The following is a 21432-nucleotide window of genomic DNA, read 5'->3' on the forward strand; positions in this document are numbered from 1 at the left end:
TGCTAAATAAATGAGTCTCATTTTGAAAACAAGTGATTTTTCTTTTCTCCTTTTCTACTCTGATGCTAAAATGTCTTTTATTTTGTAAATTCCATTTGAAAAGGTGCAGGTGCCAGACTGGATATTAATTCAGGCTGCAATTTAACATCAGTTTAGGCCAGTGTCATCCATTCACAATACACTACATATTCTGCAGCTGTTTAGCTGACATATTTTATTGTGTGCTGTTTATCCCAGCGCCATCCAGTCCGTGCTCACTTTATGACGCACACCTACACGATCTGTTACAGCTCGATGCAGCAGCTCTGCCATAAGTTCTCACTGTACAACCAACATCACATCACATTCAAAATCAAATTTTGGGGCTGGCAGAAAATAACAGCCCAGCACAACAACATCACTATCACCTCAATGCTAAAATGTATGAACACCTCTGACAACGTCACAACCTGGATGTTAAAGGCATCCTAAAAGCAGACCGTATGTGAGCACTGAGTTTATCTTTTAGTTTTATTCCTACAGACAAAAACTGCCTCAGGAACAACTAAAATAGCTGAAAAAAGTGTCTTCATGGAGCTTCATCCGCCTGGTCTGGCTAAATAGTTTACCGCTGTTTATCTTCAATATGTCAGGCATCTGCATCACCTGCTTTTCTTTCATAGGATGGTGACGCCATTTATTGGTTCTTACAAGAGAACAGAATCAGCTCAGGGAGGTTAGCTGTGATATTAAAACGTGCTGAGAGCCATAATCATTGTACTATAACACTGATATATAACGCTTGTTTGTGAACGTGGTAATTCTGCAGCATCTCGTGCGCTCCGCTCACTGACTTAACGTGGTGATGATGCGGACGTGCGTGCAACCAATCACGAGTGACGAAAAGCAGCGCTCATCATCATCATCACCATCAGGTTAGAGGCTGGCGGGCTGCTGACGGGCTGCAGATCTTAGCAGCTTCCCAGTGTCGGTTCCACTTTGACGCACACGCTTCAAGCTTTCCTCCCAGCCAATCAGCTGAGCAGGCCGGGGCCTGAGCACGGGAATTGTCTTTCCCAATTTGTACAAAACCAACCAAATATCAACGTCCCTCCATCTCGAAGAAAAAAATCAGACAACGTGATCGTGATGTTTCATTTGTATTTAATGTATACTCGTGGTCCTTTTAAGTAGGTTTTCTTCTTTTTGTAAAATAACATAAGAAATTCGGCATATTCTTCATAAGAGTTCTGCGGTGATGCTGCGCTCCGCCGCTGGATGTTTTTACAGCCTCCACATGTTTCCCTGCGGCTGCTGAGCGCGCTGAATAATGTTACAACGAAAAAAATACCAGAATTACAACATTTAATATCCACAAAAGTGTCACATATAACATTACGATATATTCAGACATGTCAGGTAACCCGCCGGGCGTCGCGTCCTCTGGCGTGCGCAACATTCCAAAAAGAACTTAAATTAAATATAAATAGACAGAATCAATAATAGAATGTAGATATGTACAACTGTGCAACATGGCAACAAGGTTGATCACACCACCAGCAAGTCGTGGAGTCCACATCACTTTCCACTATGTGCACACACGCACGCACGCGCACACACGCGCACACACACACACACACACACACACACACACACACACACACACACACACACACACACACACACACACACGTGGCCGTGTTTGGTCGCCTTTTTATCAGCTGTCCGAGTCCACCTCGCTTTTACTCTCCTCGGTTTTCTCCGCGGACGTTTTGGTGGATTTGTTCCATTTCTGAGAGTTCTCTGATTCCTCTGATGAAGACCTTTTCTGCCTCCTCCACTTCGCGCGTCTGTTTTTGAACCAAACCTACGTGATAAAAAGCACAGTTTTAACATCTAGGCCTCACACGTTTTCCTCTCTTCCTTTTTTTAAGCCCAGTTTTTCGGGCTCAGCCGCACATGGCGTCCCTCTCCTGATGTCACAGTCTCAGGGTTCCTCAGCTTCAGCCGAAAAACTCCTCATTGTGTCATGACGGGTTTGTTTTTACAGCCTCCAGCTTTTGTTTTGCACGGTGTGTTGATGTGAAGAAGGCTCCATGTGTTTAGAAATGTTCCTCCTCTCTCACATTGCGTCAAATCACTTTAATTTATGCAACCCGAAATCACACATTTTCGCCAAAGTGTTTGTGTTTAGAAATACAGTTTTTGTTTGTTTATTTGTTTTGTTTTGTTTTGTTTTGTTTTGTTTTGTTTTGTTTTGTTTACAAACGAATATGAAAACCGTTTGGTATCACGCGGATGAGCTTTAATTCGATTTTTTTTTTTTTTACATAAAATAACGTCAAAAACCTCAAGGAGACCCTGACATTCATCTGAATTTTCTATTATTATTATTATTATTATTATTATTATTATTATTATTATTATTATTATTATTACTATTATTATTATTATTATTATTATTATTATTAATGCCTCCCCTGGCTTTCCTTAGAAAATATTTTGGGTTTTTTCAGTCATATCCACAAATGTTGACCCACAGCAGAACTAAATTCTCGAAGAATGTGTTGTAAATTAATTAAAGCTGCTCTGTAAATATATATATATATATAAATACCCAAACAGATCTACGACTGCAAGATGTCACCAGCTAACCGTCGACTTCTTTTAAATTCAAATTGCTTGTCGTCTTTTTTCTCAATTGAGATAAACTTGATAGGCCGTTCAGTTTACGAGGGGCAAGACAAAATACTACATATACTATGATCAAAACTTCACTGTGATTACAATAATAATCATAATGCTGCCTGATGTTCTACGGTGCCATCTCCTTCAGAGACTGAGGCTGTAAATTTGTCTTGATCACTCTGGTGTGTAAAGCCTTTGTTGATGTAATGACGTGTTTTAATGTTACAGTAAACTCAACTCTAAAATAAGAGCCACTTGATCTTCCTGTTTAAAAATCAAAAAACAATCCGAATCAGCGGAGTGAATGTTTGGAAAAAGCAGTAGGGGGCTGCACTGACCTCGACCTTCTCCTCCCGGAGGTGGACCTTGCGGGCCAGCTGCTCCCGGGTGCCGACGTCCGGGTACTTGGTCTCCTGGAAGAGGCCCTCCAGAGCCTCCAGCTGCTCGTCGGTGAAGATGGTGCGGTGCCTCCGCTTCCTGCGGCAGTGCAGCTGGTTGAGGAGCTGCAGCTCGGTGCGCGACAGGCTGCCCATGTTCATGTAGGACATCATCTGGTGCGGGACCGGAGAGATCAGCACCGAGCCCGGGCTGTCGTAGCCTGCACGGAGAAACATCACACACGGGTGAGTGGAAATGGTTGGACCAATGAAAGTACCACAGCGTATGTGGACATGTAAACAGTGTGCATGCGTAATGTTGCTAGTTGGAAACTTTGGCTTCGGTTGTGTACATACAGATTACAGCTGATGCTAAAATAGCTGAAGTATGAAACTTTGGGATAAACAGATTTTATGGGGTTTCAATTGACGTATAAAGTGTCATGAGCTCAAAGTGTCTTTACTTTTGTATATACGAGAAACTTCATGCGTAAAATAACAATTTGGAGACATTTATCTTGAACACTAAACTCACAACAGCGCATCACACGAACAAGACAAAGAAATCACACATGTATCTGACAACAGATGTGGCTGTTTTCCAGTGCCTGCAACACATTTAGGTCAAGCGTAAAATAACGTTGCATTTTTTTTTTACGCACAAGCTTAGAAATAATATTTTGTGGTAAGCAAGAATTTTGCCTTTGAAACAAAATATGAAGCCTCGTGTGTTGCAAATAAATTAATCACAATCAGTCTTCTGAATAAAGTTTGATTTTGGAATTTGAGAGTCAAACCGAGGCCTGGATCAGCAAATAAAAGCACTGTTTATTACACAGCGTCTGCAAAACGACCGCGTCATGTTTTCGTTAATGTTAGGAAAATAGATATTGCATTTGAAACATTTAGAAAGAATATTAATTATGTGCTCATTCCTTGACTAAAGGGTTCCACGCCTAAATTGAAGTTGTAAAAGCATGAAGAGAATAAGCGTTAAGGTTGTCCTACCTGCCGGGATGCAGGGACACTGCTGCGGGCTGAGGCCGGGCACAGAGCTGCAGCACGGCGGACCTCCTCCGGCGCCCTGGACGTGCAGCTGTCCGTAGTAGTAGCCGTTATATCCTATTCTGGTCCCGTTCACAGACTGAATCCCGGAAGGAGAAGGCCCGCAGGTGGCCGAGTACAGTCCGTTGTAGTCGGTGTAGATAGAGTCCGTGAGGCCGGCAGACAGCACCACCGGGCCGCTCCGGTGCAGCAGCAGCGGCTCCTTGCAGCTCGGCCGGCCGGACAGGATGCTGTCTATGCTGAACATCCCCGCGGGCATCACACCGGTGCGCGGCGGCTCGGAAACGACGAAAGGGAAAACTCGGGAAAGTGAAAATAAAATGTCCTGGACTGAAAGATTTCCGTGCTCCGTGGAAAAAAGTTCTCCTAAAACTGCGTCATGATGACTCTGGAGGGTACTTTTCTTCCCTGCATGCGCGGCTCCGCGGGCTCGTCTCGGGGATGCGGACTGTTGGTTTTAATAGGACCAGTTGAGAGCAGGGCTGCTTTTATAGCCTGCTGACGTCACGAACAAGCGGCTGCTCTGGGATCAGCTGCTACAGCTCGCGGCGTGAACGGCCGCAGATCTGTGTATTGAGAATTAATTCAATTAGCCTAAAATAATCCGCTCTGTTTGCAGACTTTTGGAAACTCTGTTGCTGAGTCACGGAGGCTCTCCCTGCAGAGTAATCCGATTATTTCCTTGTCAGCGAAGGCATCATAATCTGCGGAACACATTTCCATCAGTGTTTACAATAGGGGGGCGGACAGGGCCTTCATAAAGCCAGAGTCAAACCCAAAAACGACCGCCGAAAATAAGGAATGCATCAACAAGTAACAGGCTTGTTTTAAAATGTTACCAGTAGGTGCACGAGAGGAAAACACTTTTTGTTGCTTGTAATTATAACAAGCTATTTAACAGAAATTCCCAGCATCAAAAGTGGCAGAGCGGGCCTAATTATTTCAAGGTAAATGTTATTTTTAAGCGACACGTTTTAACGAGTCAGACAATTTCAGTGGAACTGATGACACAAAACTCAATACCAAATCTAGCTGCTTCCAACACTGTGGACCAAATATATCGGCCTCAGTGTTGGAAGGCGATTTATGTGTGGAGTCACGCTTTCCGGTGTACCAATGCACAAAAATAGCCTGTTATTATTATTATTATTATTATTACAATTATTATTATTAATATTATTACTATGATTATTATTGTTGTTGTTGTTGTTGTTGTTGTTGTTGTTGTTGTTGTTAGTGAGGATTAAAAAAAAATGAACCTGTAGCCTATAGATGTGCACGGACAGGATGTGAGTAAAGGTAAGGCAAAGCTTTTATTCGTTTGTTTCTCCGCTTCCCTGCGTTAGTAAATGAACGTTAACCATATTTCCATGTCAGACAGCGTTATATCTGGGGTTCATTTCATTATCCACCCTCCGCTCGTTTCTCCGCAGGGAACAGATCAGCGCGTTTCCTCTGTAACAGCAGCTCCTTCTCCGCGGGTCAACATCTCCGAGCCCCCCCGACCGGGATAAGATAACGGGCCATTATCGCCTCCATTCAGCCTGGAAAGAGAACGTGTTGCATATTTACTCCGCTAATCAACATGGGCTGAGTGGTGGAGGTGGTGGTTTGGGGGGGGGGGCCTGTGGAGGAACGTGGATTCCCTGTTCAGACCTTAATGGGACTCACTGATTGCATTTAGCCCTCAGTGGGGTCTTAAACACATGCTCATGTCAGGCTGACAGATAAGTTTAGGATGTGAAAACGCGCCGTTCAGATATGGAAATGATGAGCGCGCAGCGGCCACAGAGCCTCAGCTCCGTCCTCCACTAATGCCTCAACAACTGATTTCAATCAGCTCCACACTAAAAGTCCACGGAGGCCAAAATATGATTTATATCATTTTTATAGCCTATTTTAAATTGCGGATAGAAAGAAATGTACATTCAATATAAAAATCAAAATTCTACCGGATGATTCTGACACATAAAGAAAGAACGCTTTAAATTTTTCCTCCCTCAATATTTTTTGGAATTTTGGAATTTCATGGGGTTTTTTTTTTGGTTTTTTTTTGTTACACTACGGGCTCGTTAATTTATTCTTCTTGATGAACTGTAGCCTCAGCAAAAACAAACCAAAGCAATATTTTATTATTATTATTATTATTATTATTTATTTATTTATTTTATTATTATTTTAATGCTTTTGATGCTGTGTCAATTTCAAAAAAAATAATCACACTATTCCATCCTTTTTCAGATTCAGTTTATGGACCACGGGACTTTGTTTCTGACTCTCTGAACCTCAGGCAGCTCCTGCCTTTGGTCGTGAAACATTGTCGGCACTGCGCTCAGTCTTTGCATGGAGGCTATATCAGTGCTCATATAGCTGCACGTAATTCTCTTCTATTCCAGCCAACTCCACTTCTTAAAATATGGATCATTCATGCTTTGAGAAATATCGAACTGTATTAAGGATGAAGAGTCTGTTTTCTGGTTGACTGTGGAATGGTGAAACGTGCAGATCTGCCTCTTAAAGCTGGTGTGTAGATCCATTGTCCCTCACTGTCACTGTTCTCACCATCAGCAGAAAAAAATCACTCCATCCGGTTCCTTTAACCTCTTCACACCATCAAATGTATGTGTGTTACCTGTGAGTATTCCAGCAGAAACACTCAGCAGCAGCTTCATTTGAACTGATACGTTCCTCTCCATCACTGAGCATGGCGTCGTCTTACCTGGACAACAAATGGGAAATTTAGAAATTCAGATAAAAATTAAAAGTGTCTTTAAATCATCAGTTCTGCTTATTTAGAGAATCAGATACACCCTTGTAGTATTTTCCAAAAAGATGTCTTGATTTAAAGATGTCAAACTGTCATAGAAATCGTCTCAAATACATGGAATGCATCATTACACCCACTTCCAGCTCCTCATTTGATTCATCAGAAAGATGTTGTTACATTAATGTGTAAAAAATGAAATATTTCTAAATGTGCATAAAGGTTAAAAAGACTCCTCAAGACAATGATATTCAGTCATGCTTATTTTAAGTTGTGTAATTCAGTGCCTCAGTTTTTGAGCTTGAAGACTAAATTGACTCACATCTTAATCACTAATGTAAGGCCAGAGTCCAGACAAACGCTCTGGAGTCGCCCTTATAGTCTGTTACAGTAAACTCAGCACTTTTAGCTCTGAGGTTATAGTTAGTCTATACACGTTTCTAGTCACACCAAAACTGGATTTTTAGATTTAAAATTAGATTTAAAATTGATTCCCCATCTATGTTCCAGCTCAAATACTTTGCAGGTGGATACATTTTGAAGGTGGCATATTTTATTTTGCATGTAATAGCACACAAGGATGAGTTTTTCCCTCCTCCGCTGCATGCATGAAGCTGATAGAAGCCCTGTTTGTTGGTTCCTTTTCATATGGAAACATGTTCTTGTTGCTGAAAAGCCTTTTCTGTAATACAGTCACACTGTGATTCTAGCCCAGTGGAGAGTGAGAGAGAAAGAAAAAAAAGCAGGGGCCATATGCTGTTATTATTTTCACATTTATTTCTATATTTCTACTTCCAAGTGGCAGTGAAAAGACCGAGTCAAAAGGGATTGCTATAAAACGAAACGTCCATTTGAAAATAAAAGCTGAGGAAAAGTGCAGTGAAGGCAGCACTTAAAGGTGAATAGAAGCGTCAATCAGGCTGCAGATGGAGGCTGAAGACTCACAAAGCTACAATAGCGGATGCATCTTTATATATCAGAGCCCTGATCTGTAAAACCTGGTTAAATACGGCAAATAAAACACGGAGACTTGGTAATGCATCCCTCCAAGAGGCGATAAATACATGGTGAGGGCTGTCCAGGCTTTCACGCTGATATGCTTTTACATTTGACTGCAGGAGCATCTGCATAATTTACATAATCACAACATCCGAAAAATACCCAATAGATAGATAGATAGATAGATAGATAGATAGATAGATAGATAGATAGATAGATAGATAGATAGATAGATAGATAGATAGGTTTTAGTTTTCTTTATATAAAGGTGTTGCATTATTTATTAGAAGTATGACCTCTGCCATCACAGGGCATCAGGCATGTTTGACTGGTGTCACTCAGCCTCTTAATGCTGCATTACAGCATTAGTTTGGTACACATGTCGTGCTCGTCACATTGCCTCACCTTTTCATTGCTGGAATTGGACGGACTGCAGTTTTAGTCATTTCTCCAAACCCTGATGATCAGACATGACTTCACGCAGCGACTGGCCAGATGTGTGGAGGAGTGAAAGTCAGCAGGATTTGAACTTATCCCCATTCGTATGTTTCATCACATCTCGTCGCACTCTGCAGCCCCTTTCACACAGAGATCCTGCAACACTAGCAGAGTGAAGTCCTGTCTTTATGCTGCTTTTCTTTTTTGACACTGAATCAGACAATGGCGTCGTAATGCTGTCAGCATCATTTCTGCTCTGTTACATCTTAAATCAGAAAAACAATGCCCCCCAATTCCATGTTAGTAGAGGCGGAATTACAGTGCAACATTCTTACCTTGACCAGGCTGGGGGTCTTTACCTCAGCTTTTATTAGTGGGTAGAAACACTTTTTCTTTCTACATTTTTGCCACACTCTCCTTATAAACTAGCTTTTTTACGAACATCAAGCCCTTCAGGGCTCTAGGTCGTACACCATGGCCTCAAGATTCCATCATGGCCTTCTCCTGGCTGCATCACAGCGCCTCCCTGATCTCTTTGCCATGTCTCTATAGTATCAACTCAATGAATCGTTAATGTGATGACAGCAGTGCACGCACACACACACACACACCTGGCCAATCATGGCATAAAGTAGGCATGATTCTGACTGTCGGTCTAGAGTGTTGAAAGAGCCATGGATGGGGGTTTCACATGCTGTTAGTAAATCCATCAGAGAGCTAATGTGGTTGATTTGTCTGCCAGCTTGGTGTTGGGATTAGCTGCAGCTGACCCTGTCACCGATCAGACAAAGTGCCCTAAAACCCCACACCCTATGAAACTAAAGACCCAGATTTATACTGAATGTGAAATTACTGTTCAGCTGTACTCGTGTGAGATGGTGGCGGGCAGTCACTACATCATTTCACTGAACTTAGTAATAATATGTCCTGCATTTTCATGAATTTACAGAGGATTCACAGGTGCCAGGACCCATTGAAACACAAGCAGCACCACCTCCTTCTGTGCAGCCAGCTGTGTCATGAAAACATGCTCACTATGTAAACAGCATTTTGGGGTTTTTTGAGCCTTTTTTCCCTTCTTTTTTTTTTACATATAGTAAATATTTGTTTTGAAAAATAAATTGTTGTAATACAAATTTTTCACTTGCCCACATCCAATGAAGCTTGAAGTAATTATTCAGCACTATTTTATCTCTGGCCCGTAACATTAGGTGAAAGTAGTTTGACAGACAACACTTCTACTCAAAACAAGGATTTTACAAAATTTCATTTTAGACATTTATTATGTAATTACTGAGAATTGTATTCACATTCACTGCTTTTGTGAATCTTAAGTTTGGTAAACCCTTCAAGACTTCAACTTTTGGCTGTAGGGCCAAATTATCTCTTTCCACACTGCTCAGTGTTGAAACAATGGTTGGTTTATTGGGTGCTGAGGAAAATGGAAGGGGGGCGTGGGGATAAGTTTCAATAGGAGTCATTGGTCATTTCTGCTCTGGGGCCCTTTTGCAGGTTAATCTGGCTTTGTTTGCAAAACACTAAACCTGTTTAGGCATAGACACTGAATTTTCTGTTTAAGTCAAGTAAAACTTGTGTTCTAGGGGATGTTTTGCAGTAGTTTAAAAATGTATTTTTGGCTGTTATAATTCACAAGTTTTAACTTTTTTTCAAGTTTCTGTGAGCTCTGTTACATGCAGGTAATCTCAAAAGTGGAAAAAACATGCAGACTGACTGGTGCATTTCTTCTCACCTGACATCGTCCAGTTTCTCAGCTCAGCACACAGTGGCAGCACTCAGCCCCTGTGCACTGCCGGGCCTGATAATCCAGCTCATCTCCTCATCACTGCTGCATGATGGAAACTGTCAAGTCCAGTGGGTGGAGGTGTGCACTGTGTGGAAATGTGTGTGTTTTTGTGTGGATGAGGGTGAGTTGTGTGTTGGACCTTCATAGATGTGATTTAGTGCATGTGGTATAAGAGGGGGTGTACTGTGGGGTAACAGCCACAAACTCTGATTAAACCAGGCAGGGTTATAGACGGAGAAATGATCCACAAGTGCACACTTCAGGTCTGGACGCCCTCTTGCAGATTAACAGCAATGACAACAAGAACCAGTTTGTAACTCCAGTAACTCTGGGTGTTGTTATATGTGTCAGCCTTCATTATCATTTGAAATAAATCAGTTCATTACTTATAATTAAAGCTTTCCCTTTAGTGTACTGTCTTAAACTTGCCAAAAAAGCAACATATGATTTACAATAAATCTATATTTCTTAACAATATGACTTCTTATGATTTCACAATTAGTATTGCTATTATTTTTTACAATTACTGCTACTTTCACTGTTACTATAATATTTATTTCTGTTACTACCGAAGGAACATTGTGCTAAGTACAGATGGTATTCACAGTGTGTGTGTGTGTGTGTGTGTGTGTGTGTGTGTGTGTGTGTGTGTGTGTGTGTGTGTGTGTGTGTGTGTTTGTCTATGTGTGTGTGTGTGTGTGTGTGTGTGTGTGTGTGTGTGTGTGTGTGTGTGTGTGTGTGCGTGCCAGACAGATGCACAGTTACACATGCGGGCTGGTGCGGTGTCAGACAGGCCTGTGTGTGTATTTACTTCTTGTGTATTTGAAAGAAGACACAGAGAGCTCAATTAACAGACCTCTCTCAATCCCATCTATCATGTCTCTCTCTCTCTCTCTCTCTCTCTCTCTCTCACACACACACACACACACGCACACAGACATACACACTTTCTGCACTAGCGAGGACCGTCATTAACATTATGCATTCTCTAGCCTTTAACCTTTATCTTAACCCTAACCTAAACCTAATTCTAACCTCAACCTTAAATGTTCTCCCTATAATCACTTTAAACACACACACACACACACACACACACACACACAGAACACCACAACAGACATCTGGATTTATTGTTCATGTCAGATCTGTCATGTAGAGGCTGCAGCATTCTACACTGGTTGCTTTTGCAGAATCAGGCCAGGGCTGCATTCAATGTCCACGATGAAACCCATGTGTTGCCCAGAACCATTTGCTACAGTTCAAGGAGCCCCCCCCACCCCCACTCCCTTTGTTTGAGAACCATAGAACCGTCTGGTTCCCAAACAAAACCACAAAGTGCCTGTGGCTCAACCGCAAATTTTATATCTGCCTCACATATCAAAGGACGCGAATCATAAAATGTAGTTTTTGTTCAGCAGTCATGTACTTCACACATGAGGTTCAAGTAAGTTGTAAACGTAATAATCCCTGCACATGAATGCCTCTGCCTACTGGAAAACAAGTGGCAGTGATGAACGACGCACCCTGACAATTCATGTTTCTTCTATGAGACACAGAGCTTCTTAAGACACGCTATAATTCACTTTTCCTTGGTCTTCCTTTAAAGCTGCATGAGGCAAAATCATCAAAGCCATTTTATCAGCGTAAATCAAAAAAGTACGCTAAAACAGTTAACAGCGCTGCACATTGAGAAAGTAAGCACAGCGCCACATTAAGACGCTCATAGATATACACCATCATTTGTCTCTCTCAGCTATTTTGAGTATAAATCAGAGATAACAATTGTGGAATAAGCAATGCGGTGTATCATAAAAATAACAGATCAAAGCAGAATGCAAAGCATGTAAGGACACTCTTTATAGGACTCTGAAATGTCTGACTTTGGCGACTCCTAATGGTAGAATTAAGGATGGCACTGAAGGCTGCATTTGTCTACAAATAAAAACTTATACTATCAAAACAAATCCGACAGGTGCTGTGATCAAATTTATTCTTGCACATTGCTCTTGTTCTTATGGGACTGGGTGGAGGACGGAGAAAGAAAACAGGATATTTGATTATCTGGAATATTTTTGGGACTGTTGCTGTAATAGATTTCCACCATGTCCTCCAGACACCTCATTGGTCCATGCGCTCCAGAGGAACACATGGAAGCATTTTCTGATCCGACACAGCCATCAGCAGGACAACGTTGTTTATCGTATAGAAAATAAATTAGGTTCATGACGTGACAACTCAATGGTTAAAGCTTGCTTAGGTGCAAAAATAACTGCTGATGCTTTCATTGTTCGTGAGGAGAGAGTCTGAGCAATAAGAAATAAACAGGGCTCAGGTGTAAAAATCTTCACAGCATAAAAACAAAGCGTTCACACAGACGTTACCTCATAATATTGATGTCAAAGTTTGAATTGTCTTTCTGAGAGTGGGTTACACAGACAAAAACAGTACAAACAAATCCGTGTACTCTTATTTCCTGTGGTTTTTTCAATGAAATGCACTTTAGACGCATTTAAGTCTGTCTACCATTTGGGTTGATTTTCCTAAAAACAGCCCTGAGCTGTTGGCAGCAGCGAGAGTTCAGATTTCAGGAGTCACATGAATATACAGGCTATTCAAAGAGGGGGCAAATGCAAACATGTCCATTTTCAAAATGGCAGTGTGGTACCTGCTATTGAGCCATTGCCTGTGTCCAGTCATTTTCGACTTAAATGGTTTCAATTCAGTGCGAACGTCATGCTGTCTGAGGACAGAAAAGGCCCAGCCTCTTTCTTTCAGGGGGTCATCAATCATTCATTATAACCAGAATCCATCAAGCAATCCTGGTAATTACTGATTACAGGCAGCCAGTCATGTGGCATGATCAAGGAAACACACACACACACACACACACACACACACACACACACACACACACACACACACACACACACACACACGCGAGCGCTCAGAGCTGTCTGACCATGTGTCATGTCAGGAATCAGGAACACATTTACACATTAGAAGGGCTGAAACATGCTCACTGACTCCCCCTCTTTCTGCAGAGGTGCTACTTAACACACTTTGGAATTATAAGAAATTCAAATCAGCTCTGCAGGCTGTGGCAGGAACATAATGGAACCTAGAATTATTCTATCAAAACAAGCTGGCACAGACGCAGCCAGGATGGATTGAACACATTAGAATTTAAACCTCAGCCCTGTCTTAACACAAGACTGCACTGCTCTTTAAGATGTCTTTTACATATCCACACGGGATCCTCATGGCAGTGTGTGAAAAAGACGTTCAGTAAGTATTTACATCCAGCTGCCATCACTTCTGACTCCTCGGTGTACATTTTCACTTCATTACGCTTTGCTTTATCGCGATAAGACTGTTCTAGGCATAATATGATCCTACATGACATGTTTCAGGGTAAACATCTTGCACACATTCTATATTTTTTATATTGAATTTGTGCATTAAAGTGGGGAAGCCAGACATTAAAAAAGTATCACACACCAAAAAATATATACCTGGCTGGAGTGAAGTTGCAATAAAAGCTGATGGAAGATGGATTTTTGTCCCATTTTTTAAAAGATATTGATGTTACAGTACCTACGTCTCCTTTTTGTACTCTGGACAAAACATTCATCATCCTCACCCTGAGGGAAACATGAACGTCTGAAGAGGATTTCATGGTAATCCAATGAATAGTTGTGAAGACGTTTCACTGACAACTGTCAAATGTCAGCCTTATGGTGTTAGATGACAGTCAGAGGATCAGCATCCTCTGGAGAACTGTATCAAATTTCACGGCAATTCGTCGGACTGTCTCTGACAAATTTAAGTCCACTGATAGACTGACAGTGACATCCATAGAGGATACCAGTGAAACCACCTAATGAAACCTTAACGAGCGTCTGCATGTGTACTCCTTTGTAGTACAGCTGAGCCCGGGGGCCTTTTCACACCCCAGAGTCTGAACTAAGGTTCATATTTTGTTGCATTGTACACATTTGATCTTGTTAGTTTTGCTTTCACTTTGCAATTATGTGAACACACTAACTAACCACACATCTATGTCCTGTGTCATCTCCCTATATTGATTGGTTTGTAGGCGGGTGACTGACTCTTGACAAAGTTCACGGACCAATGGTCAATTATGCATCTACTCTCCTCTCCTGATGTGCTACAATGGCGCATTTTGTCTTGTTGCTTCATTTTTCCTTTTTCCAGTTCTGATGCCAGAACTTTCTGAAATTGGTCTGAAATGTCCAAACAAAATGTTTCAACACTAGAAGCAAATCAAATCACAGTTCAGTTTGATCCAGAACCATCTGACACCAACCCTTTTCGTTTTGTTGGACCCAGGTTTGGCTGTTTGGGCTGGACCATAATCCAGGGGACATCTGGACCAAGCAAGGCCCTGAGACCCTGAGGCCCTGCAGCTGTATAAGTGTAGAACAGCCATAGTGTCAGAGTGCTTGGCTGTACTTAACTTACTTGTTTTCAGTGAGCTTCATTCTTCCAAGTGATTTACAACAATGCAGAAAACAAACCATGAAACCATTCTCAGTGTTAAGCTCTGACCATCTTCAGAAAGGAGTAGGAGGACTGACCATCAGAGATGCTAAGAGCAAATGGAGAAGGAGAGAGGTGACATGATGACATAAAGCAGCTTTCAGGCAGCTGCATTTCAACATGTGTTTCTGTTTCCAGTAGCTCTGGTATATGGTCCAGACGTGGACAGTATCCAGAACTGGTGGTAATCAGTTCTATCACACAGTACTGATCTTCAGTAGGATCTGTTCTCAGCGCAGTGTCAAAACAGCTGAGGCCTGCCTGGCCTGAGTACAAAATATGGCAACATTTTGTGCAAATTTTCATATCCATGAACCACATTTACCATAAACCCTACTGTTTCCTGTCCAAACTCTTCCTCCTTGGTATTTTTGGTTTCACTTACGATCATACATGTATAGAAAGATGAGTCATTCTATTCCCTCCATCGCCGTCAACAGAAAAACTCTTGCATCCATTTGCAAAGGACTGAGCTGAGCATTTACCAACTGCTAAACTTTAATTCAGAGATGGGCTGACTTAAACCTCACATTCAGCTTACTTTTAAGCAACATAACCACTGCTGTCATCATTTTGAATTGCACTCTGAGCCTGATCCCGAAAGCCTGATTCAAGTTTTGCTCAAGGAGGTAAGAAACGAAAAAACAAGAAACCCTTTCAGCCCATTTGTAAGACAATCAGCTGTCTAACCAACTTCCTAAGTATTTATTACTCTGTACTGCATCAATTACATATTCATTCAGAGCATGGATAGGTTTGGCAGTTGGGAAAAATGAGAGCAGAGGGCCTAATGTTGATTCTTGAGGGAATAGCAGTCATCAAAACATTGCTTAAGAGACTGACGTTTCATCGTTGCAGCATTCAGATAATGCTGGAGAGAAAGATAAAATTGACTGCTGACGAAAAGTGAAAGACTATTGCACGCTATCGAGCCCTGTCTCCCACAAGTTACATTTATATACAACTAGCAACAGCAAATGCATTTTGAAGGAACGTGGACGTGAACTCTGGATTCTGGTGTCACTGACCACCATCCACCCGGACCACTCACTGTGACTTTTGTATAATTTCATATCACATGTACATTGTCAACTGGATTTATGGATTTATTTATTCGTTTATTTTTGACAAATTTGAACTACTTTCTTTACGTAGCTTAACCAAACTACTTTTCTCCCTCAGGTTCTTTTGCTGCTGTGCAGTTTCTTCCAGTGAGTAATGGAAGCTTGCAAAGCTATGCTTTCAAAGTTGCTTCTCCAACACTGGTAATAGCAACATCAAGTGGTGAAAAACTGATAACTTTGCTGTTCATATAATTTAAACGAAAACTGTGTCTCATATCCCTCTTCACTTATTTATTTTAATGTTTTGTTTAGACTTCACAACTCTATCATTACTCTTTTCCATCCACCAAAGCAACAGTTAATTAGGAATGACTTCCACCTGCTCGGGGAGTGTGTGCATTTGTATGGAACAAGCCATTTTTGGTTAGTTATAGCCAAACAAACTAAGCTACATTGAGGCTACTGGAGTCTGCTGTCCTTACTCTACACTCTGTTAACTCTTCCCTCCACTATAAAGCGTGGGGCCACAGTGCTTCACAGCCTGCCTCGTCTACCTTGAGAGACTTTATAAATACCAAGTGTGATGGCATACCACCAAGACCCAGGGCAGCAGGGGATGGGGAGCACAGTGCAGCTCTGAAACAGAACCAGATTGTTGAGATCTGGGAGGTATTACCTAGCCAGCACCTGGCCTGCATGGGTCCCACCCCTGTGTGTAACTCAATCTAAAAGCTTAACTCTGTCGAGCTACTGGCAGAGGTCCCCCATTAATCCAGTACAGGTGCCAAACAGCCCAGTCGACCCACTGCAGGGGGAAAAGATGCTTCAATACATATTTGTGTATATGTGTAAAGACTTTTCTTTCCATAGCTATTTATTATATACTAAATACACAAGACACAGAAATAAGTGAAGAAAATAGGGCAATCACTCTCAAAATATGGAAGTCAAGCAAGAGGAAATGCATCGATTCTTTTCAACAAAATGACGTAAATCCTTTAAAAACCTTGAGGGCTTATGAGGGATTGATATGAGACAATACCCCACTTAAACTCCCTGGTCACTTCTTGCCCCTGGAAATTAAAGCCGGTTTTAACAGTGCCGCCATTGTGATTTACAAATAATTTGACAGAGCGGCTGAAAATCTTTAATATCCACTGATGACAGAATGGAATTAGCCGCATATTTCCCCCCAAACTTTCAATTTTCTTCCTCGTTGTGTAAACCTGGGCCCTAATCCCATCTTTATATGGCATGAGTATTAACCCCCATCAAAAACACTCACACACAGGTTGCCAGCCCGCTCCAGGGACCCCTTTGCGAGGCGAGGTGCATTTGTTCGCCAGCCTCAACGTGGCCTTTGTTGGGCAGCAGAGGAGGGGGTCGGGGGTTGGTGTAGCGTGCCAGCATGAGGAGTTATTCAGGAGCCTGAGAATCAATCCAGTATTACAGTTAAGCCATGTAATAATTACCATCATTAGGGGTAACTGGAGCATGGAGATGACCAGGGTCTCCTCATAAACCTGAAGCTAATGCTGAGCGTTCCTTCAGACGTTTGTCATATACATAATTCAATAATCCTGGAAATACATATTAGCATTCCCCCGCAGCTGAAAACTGTCAGAGCTTTGCCCTGCAGCTCTCTGGATCTGTGCTCTCTCTCCCAGGAGTTTACAAGGTCAACTTCCATATTTCCCCCCTTCCTTTCCAAGCACACTCTCAGAGAGGAAGAGAGAGGCTTTTACTGCAAGAATCTGTGTAAAATTCAATTACTGAGTTGGTTTTTGGGGTAATTCAAATAATAACTCCAATGGATTTTAATCACACAGACAAATGTTGTTTTAAGAAGAGAAAACGCGCAGCAGATACATGCTGTGCAGGTATTTATTTACTGGTTTTGGGATTTAGCAGATCTTATTAGCGAGCCGTGCTCTCTGTGTCTGATGGATGGAATTTGCTCGCTACGTCTCCCCCATTTACAACACTTAATGCCTGAAAGAGAACATTTCACTACAGCAGGCAGATCTGTTGCAATAAACAATGCCTGGTAATGCTTTAAAACCTTTACTCAGCCTTAAACTGCACGCTCTCCAATAAGAGCCCTCTCAGTATGTTGTTATTGGCACGTAACTGCTGCAGATGTCTATCACAGGTTGGGTAATTCAATAAGCATGAGGGCATTCTAGCGATAGCCTTGAACCAATTCACTGGGTTATGTTATGGTTAATGTAATACTGTTTTAATATGCATTTATGGGAAAAATCTGGGAGATATGCAGATAATACAACTTGGAATAAACAGCAAAATGTTCCAAACACAAGCTGTTTTTTTGTTTCTCTCTCTGTGAAGACACAAAGGAAACAACAGAGATGTAAACCACAGACTTCATAGAAAATGATTTTCTCATCCCTCACAATCAAATGCTTTAATGCAAAACAGCATGAGCATGAACAGAAATACGAAGTTCCATGTAAGCTGGAAGACAATAAACATTTGTCTTAAATACATGGAAACCTATACAAAGCAAAGAAGCATTTAACTGTGTTTGTGAAACTGAGGAAAAGAAACTCCAGTGGTGGCATGTAACATCAGCTCAAATACTTCACTGAAGTTTGACGTACTTGTACTTTACTTACACATGTCCATTTCATGCAGATTAATACTTTTACTACATTACATTTCAAGCACATATTTTACTTTTTTAACAAGGGCGTGCAGAGCCCAGAAGTCTCTCAAAACAATTCTTTTCTTTTTTTCTTATCATGTTTCAAAGATGCCCCTTTCATACCCAATCTATCACTATCACCTGTTGCCAATCAACCTGTTTACCTGTGGAATGTTCCAAACAGGTGTTTTTGGAGCATTCTGCAATTTTCCCAGTCTTTAGTTGTTTCTGTCCCGACTTGCTTGACACATGTTGCTGCATCGAATTCAGAATAAGCAGATATTTACAAAAATCAATGATGAGGTCAAACATTAAATACATTATCTTTGTGCTGTTTAATTGAGTACATGTCAAAAAGGATCAGCAAAGGATCATATTCTGTTTTACACAGCATCCCAACTTTTTTGGAATCAGGGCTGTAAAAAACAGTAATGTAATATACACAATGATATAACTTGGTGGTATTTTGCATAATGAACAGTTTTACGATTGATAAAGTTGCAGATAAAACCTTTGTACTTTTGTTTCAGTAAAACTTGCACGACTTACTTACTTTAACAGAGTATTTACACACAGTGGCACTGCCACTTTATTCAAGTGAAGGATCTTTTTCCACTAATCCATATAATGATCTTTGACCTACCTGCTGCTGTCATCTGGAAAGCCATGTTAGTCAATAAAACCAATGCTGATTGTTCGAATGTTTTATATGCCTTATTTTGAGTATTATAAAGGGAAGGTCTGGATGTGAAATCCCTGGTAGTTTAACCCCTGTGCTTGTGTTTACACCTGCAGCAGAATACACATCCACTCAGTCAGAGGGATCAGCCAGGAATTTGGCCGGCTAATTGGGTCTTAACTTTCCAGAGAGAGAGAGGGAGAGGGAGAGGCCGGTCCCTGGCAGACTTTAGCCCATGTAAGGAGGGAAGAGAAAAAAAAGTCTGTTTTGAACTCTATTTGCCTTAATTTCCTCTGCAATGAAAGAGAAGGAAGATTAATGAAATATCCTCAAATCCATCCTGTTTCATTTCTATTAAATCAGCAGTGAAATTCAAGCGTCCTGCCCAGGCAAAGGAGAGGGAACTCTGGGATAAAGTTTCCCCATGCTGCTAAGGAGACTCAGGCCGCTTTTTGGTGGTGAGCAATGATATTTTGAAAATTCAATTGTTGCTGAAGTCTGTGTATCAGGTTGCGCTTTGATTCCCCCACAGACTCAAAGTTATTTAATTATACTGGTTTCGGACAATGTTTGGGATAAATAAGACATAGTCCTTGCCAAACATTTTTCTTTTTCACTGTGACGGGCAGTTGCAGATAAACACAACTTTTCATAATCCTCCCTCTTAGATCATTAATAAGCGCAGCTCCAACCCCCTTTACATTTTCGTTTGTGTATCCAGTCAGTATGAGCTGTTGTCACAAATGAAGCTGTGCTGAATAGGTGGAGTGTCAATACAAATGCAAACAGCAGCCTTCTCAGTGGAGTCCATTGAAAAACGCTGAGAGCCAATTGGAGCCCATGGAGTTGCCTAATCCCATCTCAATTAGAATGGACTAATAAGTAGCCCTGTAATTAATCTGACAATAGAGGAGGCTGAGGAACAAACGTCTTAAAGTGCTAAAGCCATTAGACCTGCAGCTGTGTGTGTGTGTGTGTGTGTGTGTGTGTGTGTGTGTGTGTGTGTGTGTGTGTGTGTGTGTGTGTGTGTGTGTGTGTGTGTGGGTGGGTGGGTGGGTGGGTGGGTGTTGGGAGTACTAGTCTTAGGGGATGCGTTCAAGACGTATAGAGTATAAGTAAAGTTTAAAGCTACACCAGTGATTTTTTTTTTTTTTTAATCATCAGTGGTAATAATCAAACCAAAATTACATGAGACAAAGAGATCACTTGAAGTAACACAGTCGCAGAGAATTAACACTGACGGCACACTTCCCCTCAACTCTGCTGAGCTCTTTAGTGTCTTCTTGCTTTCATTTTAAAAACAGACAAAGTTGGCGGCTAGCTAGAAAGAGTGGAAGTTAGCTGAAAGAAAGTGGAGCTTTTCGTTGCAAACTAGCACGATTTTTTCTTTCAGGAGTGGGTGGGAACCAAACCAGAGCTAAAAGGAGAGTGAATGTTGGACTTTCATTCATCAGGTGGACACAAACAACACTCCAAATGAATGCTCGTGTTGCTCCGTGTCTACAGAATGAGTAAAGAGGAAATTATGAGCTAACATGTTAGCCATAACAACTGAGTGCAGTGATGATACTGTTTATCTTTAGTTTACAGGTTGCAATTCAATGCAATTCTGAAATATGACTATATCACTTTTGAGAGAAGAAAGAACACAATCATACAAATGAGAAGATGAATTCATAAGAAATAAAATGTATCCTTGCTTAAACTTCACTGCACCCTGTGGTTTTGCTGCTACAGGCTTCTTCCTTACATACAGCACATGGCCAGTATCTTACAATGCTAATGTTGGAAAGAGAATGCTTCTGCCCCATTACACCATGTTTTAGCATGAAACAATATCATGTAACATTCAGTTGTGGCCACAGTGGCTGCTGTTGAGCCAAAATGACAGTCCCTTTCCACTGAGATAGAATCCTGTAACGTCCTCTATCCAAGCACTAAACTTAAATAAATAATCTTTCTGTGTGTGTGTTCCCTTTACCAAGTTGGGTCAAGTGTAATGTTGCTCAGTTGTGACCCTAAAATACACTGTAAAAAAATATTCCAGTACATGTAAAAATCCTGTTTTCAAAATTGGAAGAAGTAGAAGAAGAACTACAGATGTTGTGTATAATCATGTATCTAAATGTCAAAAGGAAAAGTACTTATAAAGAACAGCCCCTTTCGGAGTATCTGTAATATTTCCTGGATTTTTAACAGTGATTACCATGTTGCAGCTTGTAAAATGGGAACAACTTAAAGGGGTCGAGTGGCTGTTGAGTATTTCACTTCCATAAAGTTGAGGGAGTCAAAGAGACAGTTTAAAAGAAGAACAGTCAAGATCAGGGATATCCTGATAATCAGTCCCTAG

General features: G+C 41.3%; 1 protein-coding gene across 1 annotated transcript; it reads right to left on the reverse strand.

The window, feature by feature from the left end:
* Positions 1-1696: 1696 nt before the first annotated feature.
* On the reverse strand, positions 1697-4368 carry gsc (goosecoid). The gene is made up of 3 exons (XM_070979902.1): positions 4053-4368; positions 3006-3265; positions 1697-1846 (listed from the first exon to the last, which is right to left on the reverse strand). Exons 1-3 carry the CDS (start codon positions 4366-4368, stop codon positions 1697-1699), a joined length of 726 nt encoding a protein of 241 aa, XP_070836003.1.
* Positions 4369-21432: the final 17064 nt, after the last annotated feature.

Source organism: Chaetodon trifascialis, chromosome 14 (genome assembly GCF_039877785.1).
Source record: "Chaetodon trifascialis isolate fChaTrf1 chromosome 14, fChaTrf1.hap1, whole genome shotgun sequence".
NCBI classification, from domain to species: Eukaryota; Metazoa; Chordata; class Actinopteri; order Chaetodontiformes; family Chaetodontidae; genus Chaetodon; species Chaetodon trifascialis.

What these genes read in the sequence shown, in the direction of transcription:
- gsc (XM_070979902.1), bottom strand. Translation starts at nt 4,368, where the DNA reads ATGCCCGCGGGGATGTTCAGCATAGACAGCATCCTGTCCGGCCGGCCG. An exon ending in GTGTCCCTGCATCCCGGCAG is followed by an intron (nt 3,266 to 4,052) that starts GTAGGACAACCT and finishes TTCTCCGTGCAG; the next exon opens with GCTACGACAGCCCGGGCTCG. An exon ending in TCCGGGAGGAGAAGGTCGAG is followed by an intron (nt 1,847 to 3,005) that starts GTCAGTGCAGCC and finishes TTTATCACGTAG; the next exon opens with GTTTGGTTCAAAAACAGACG.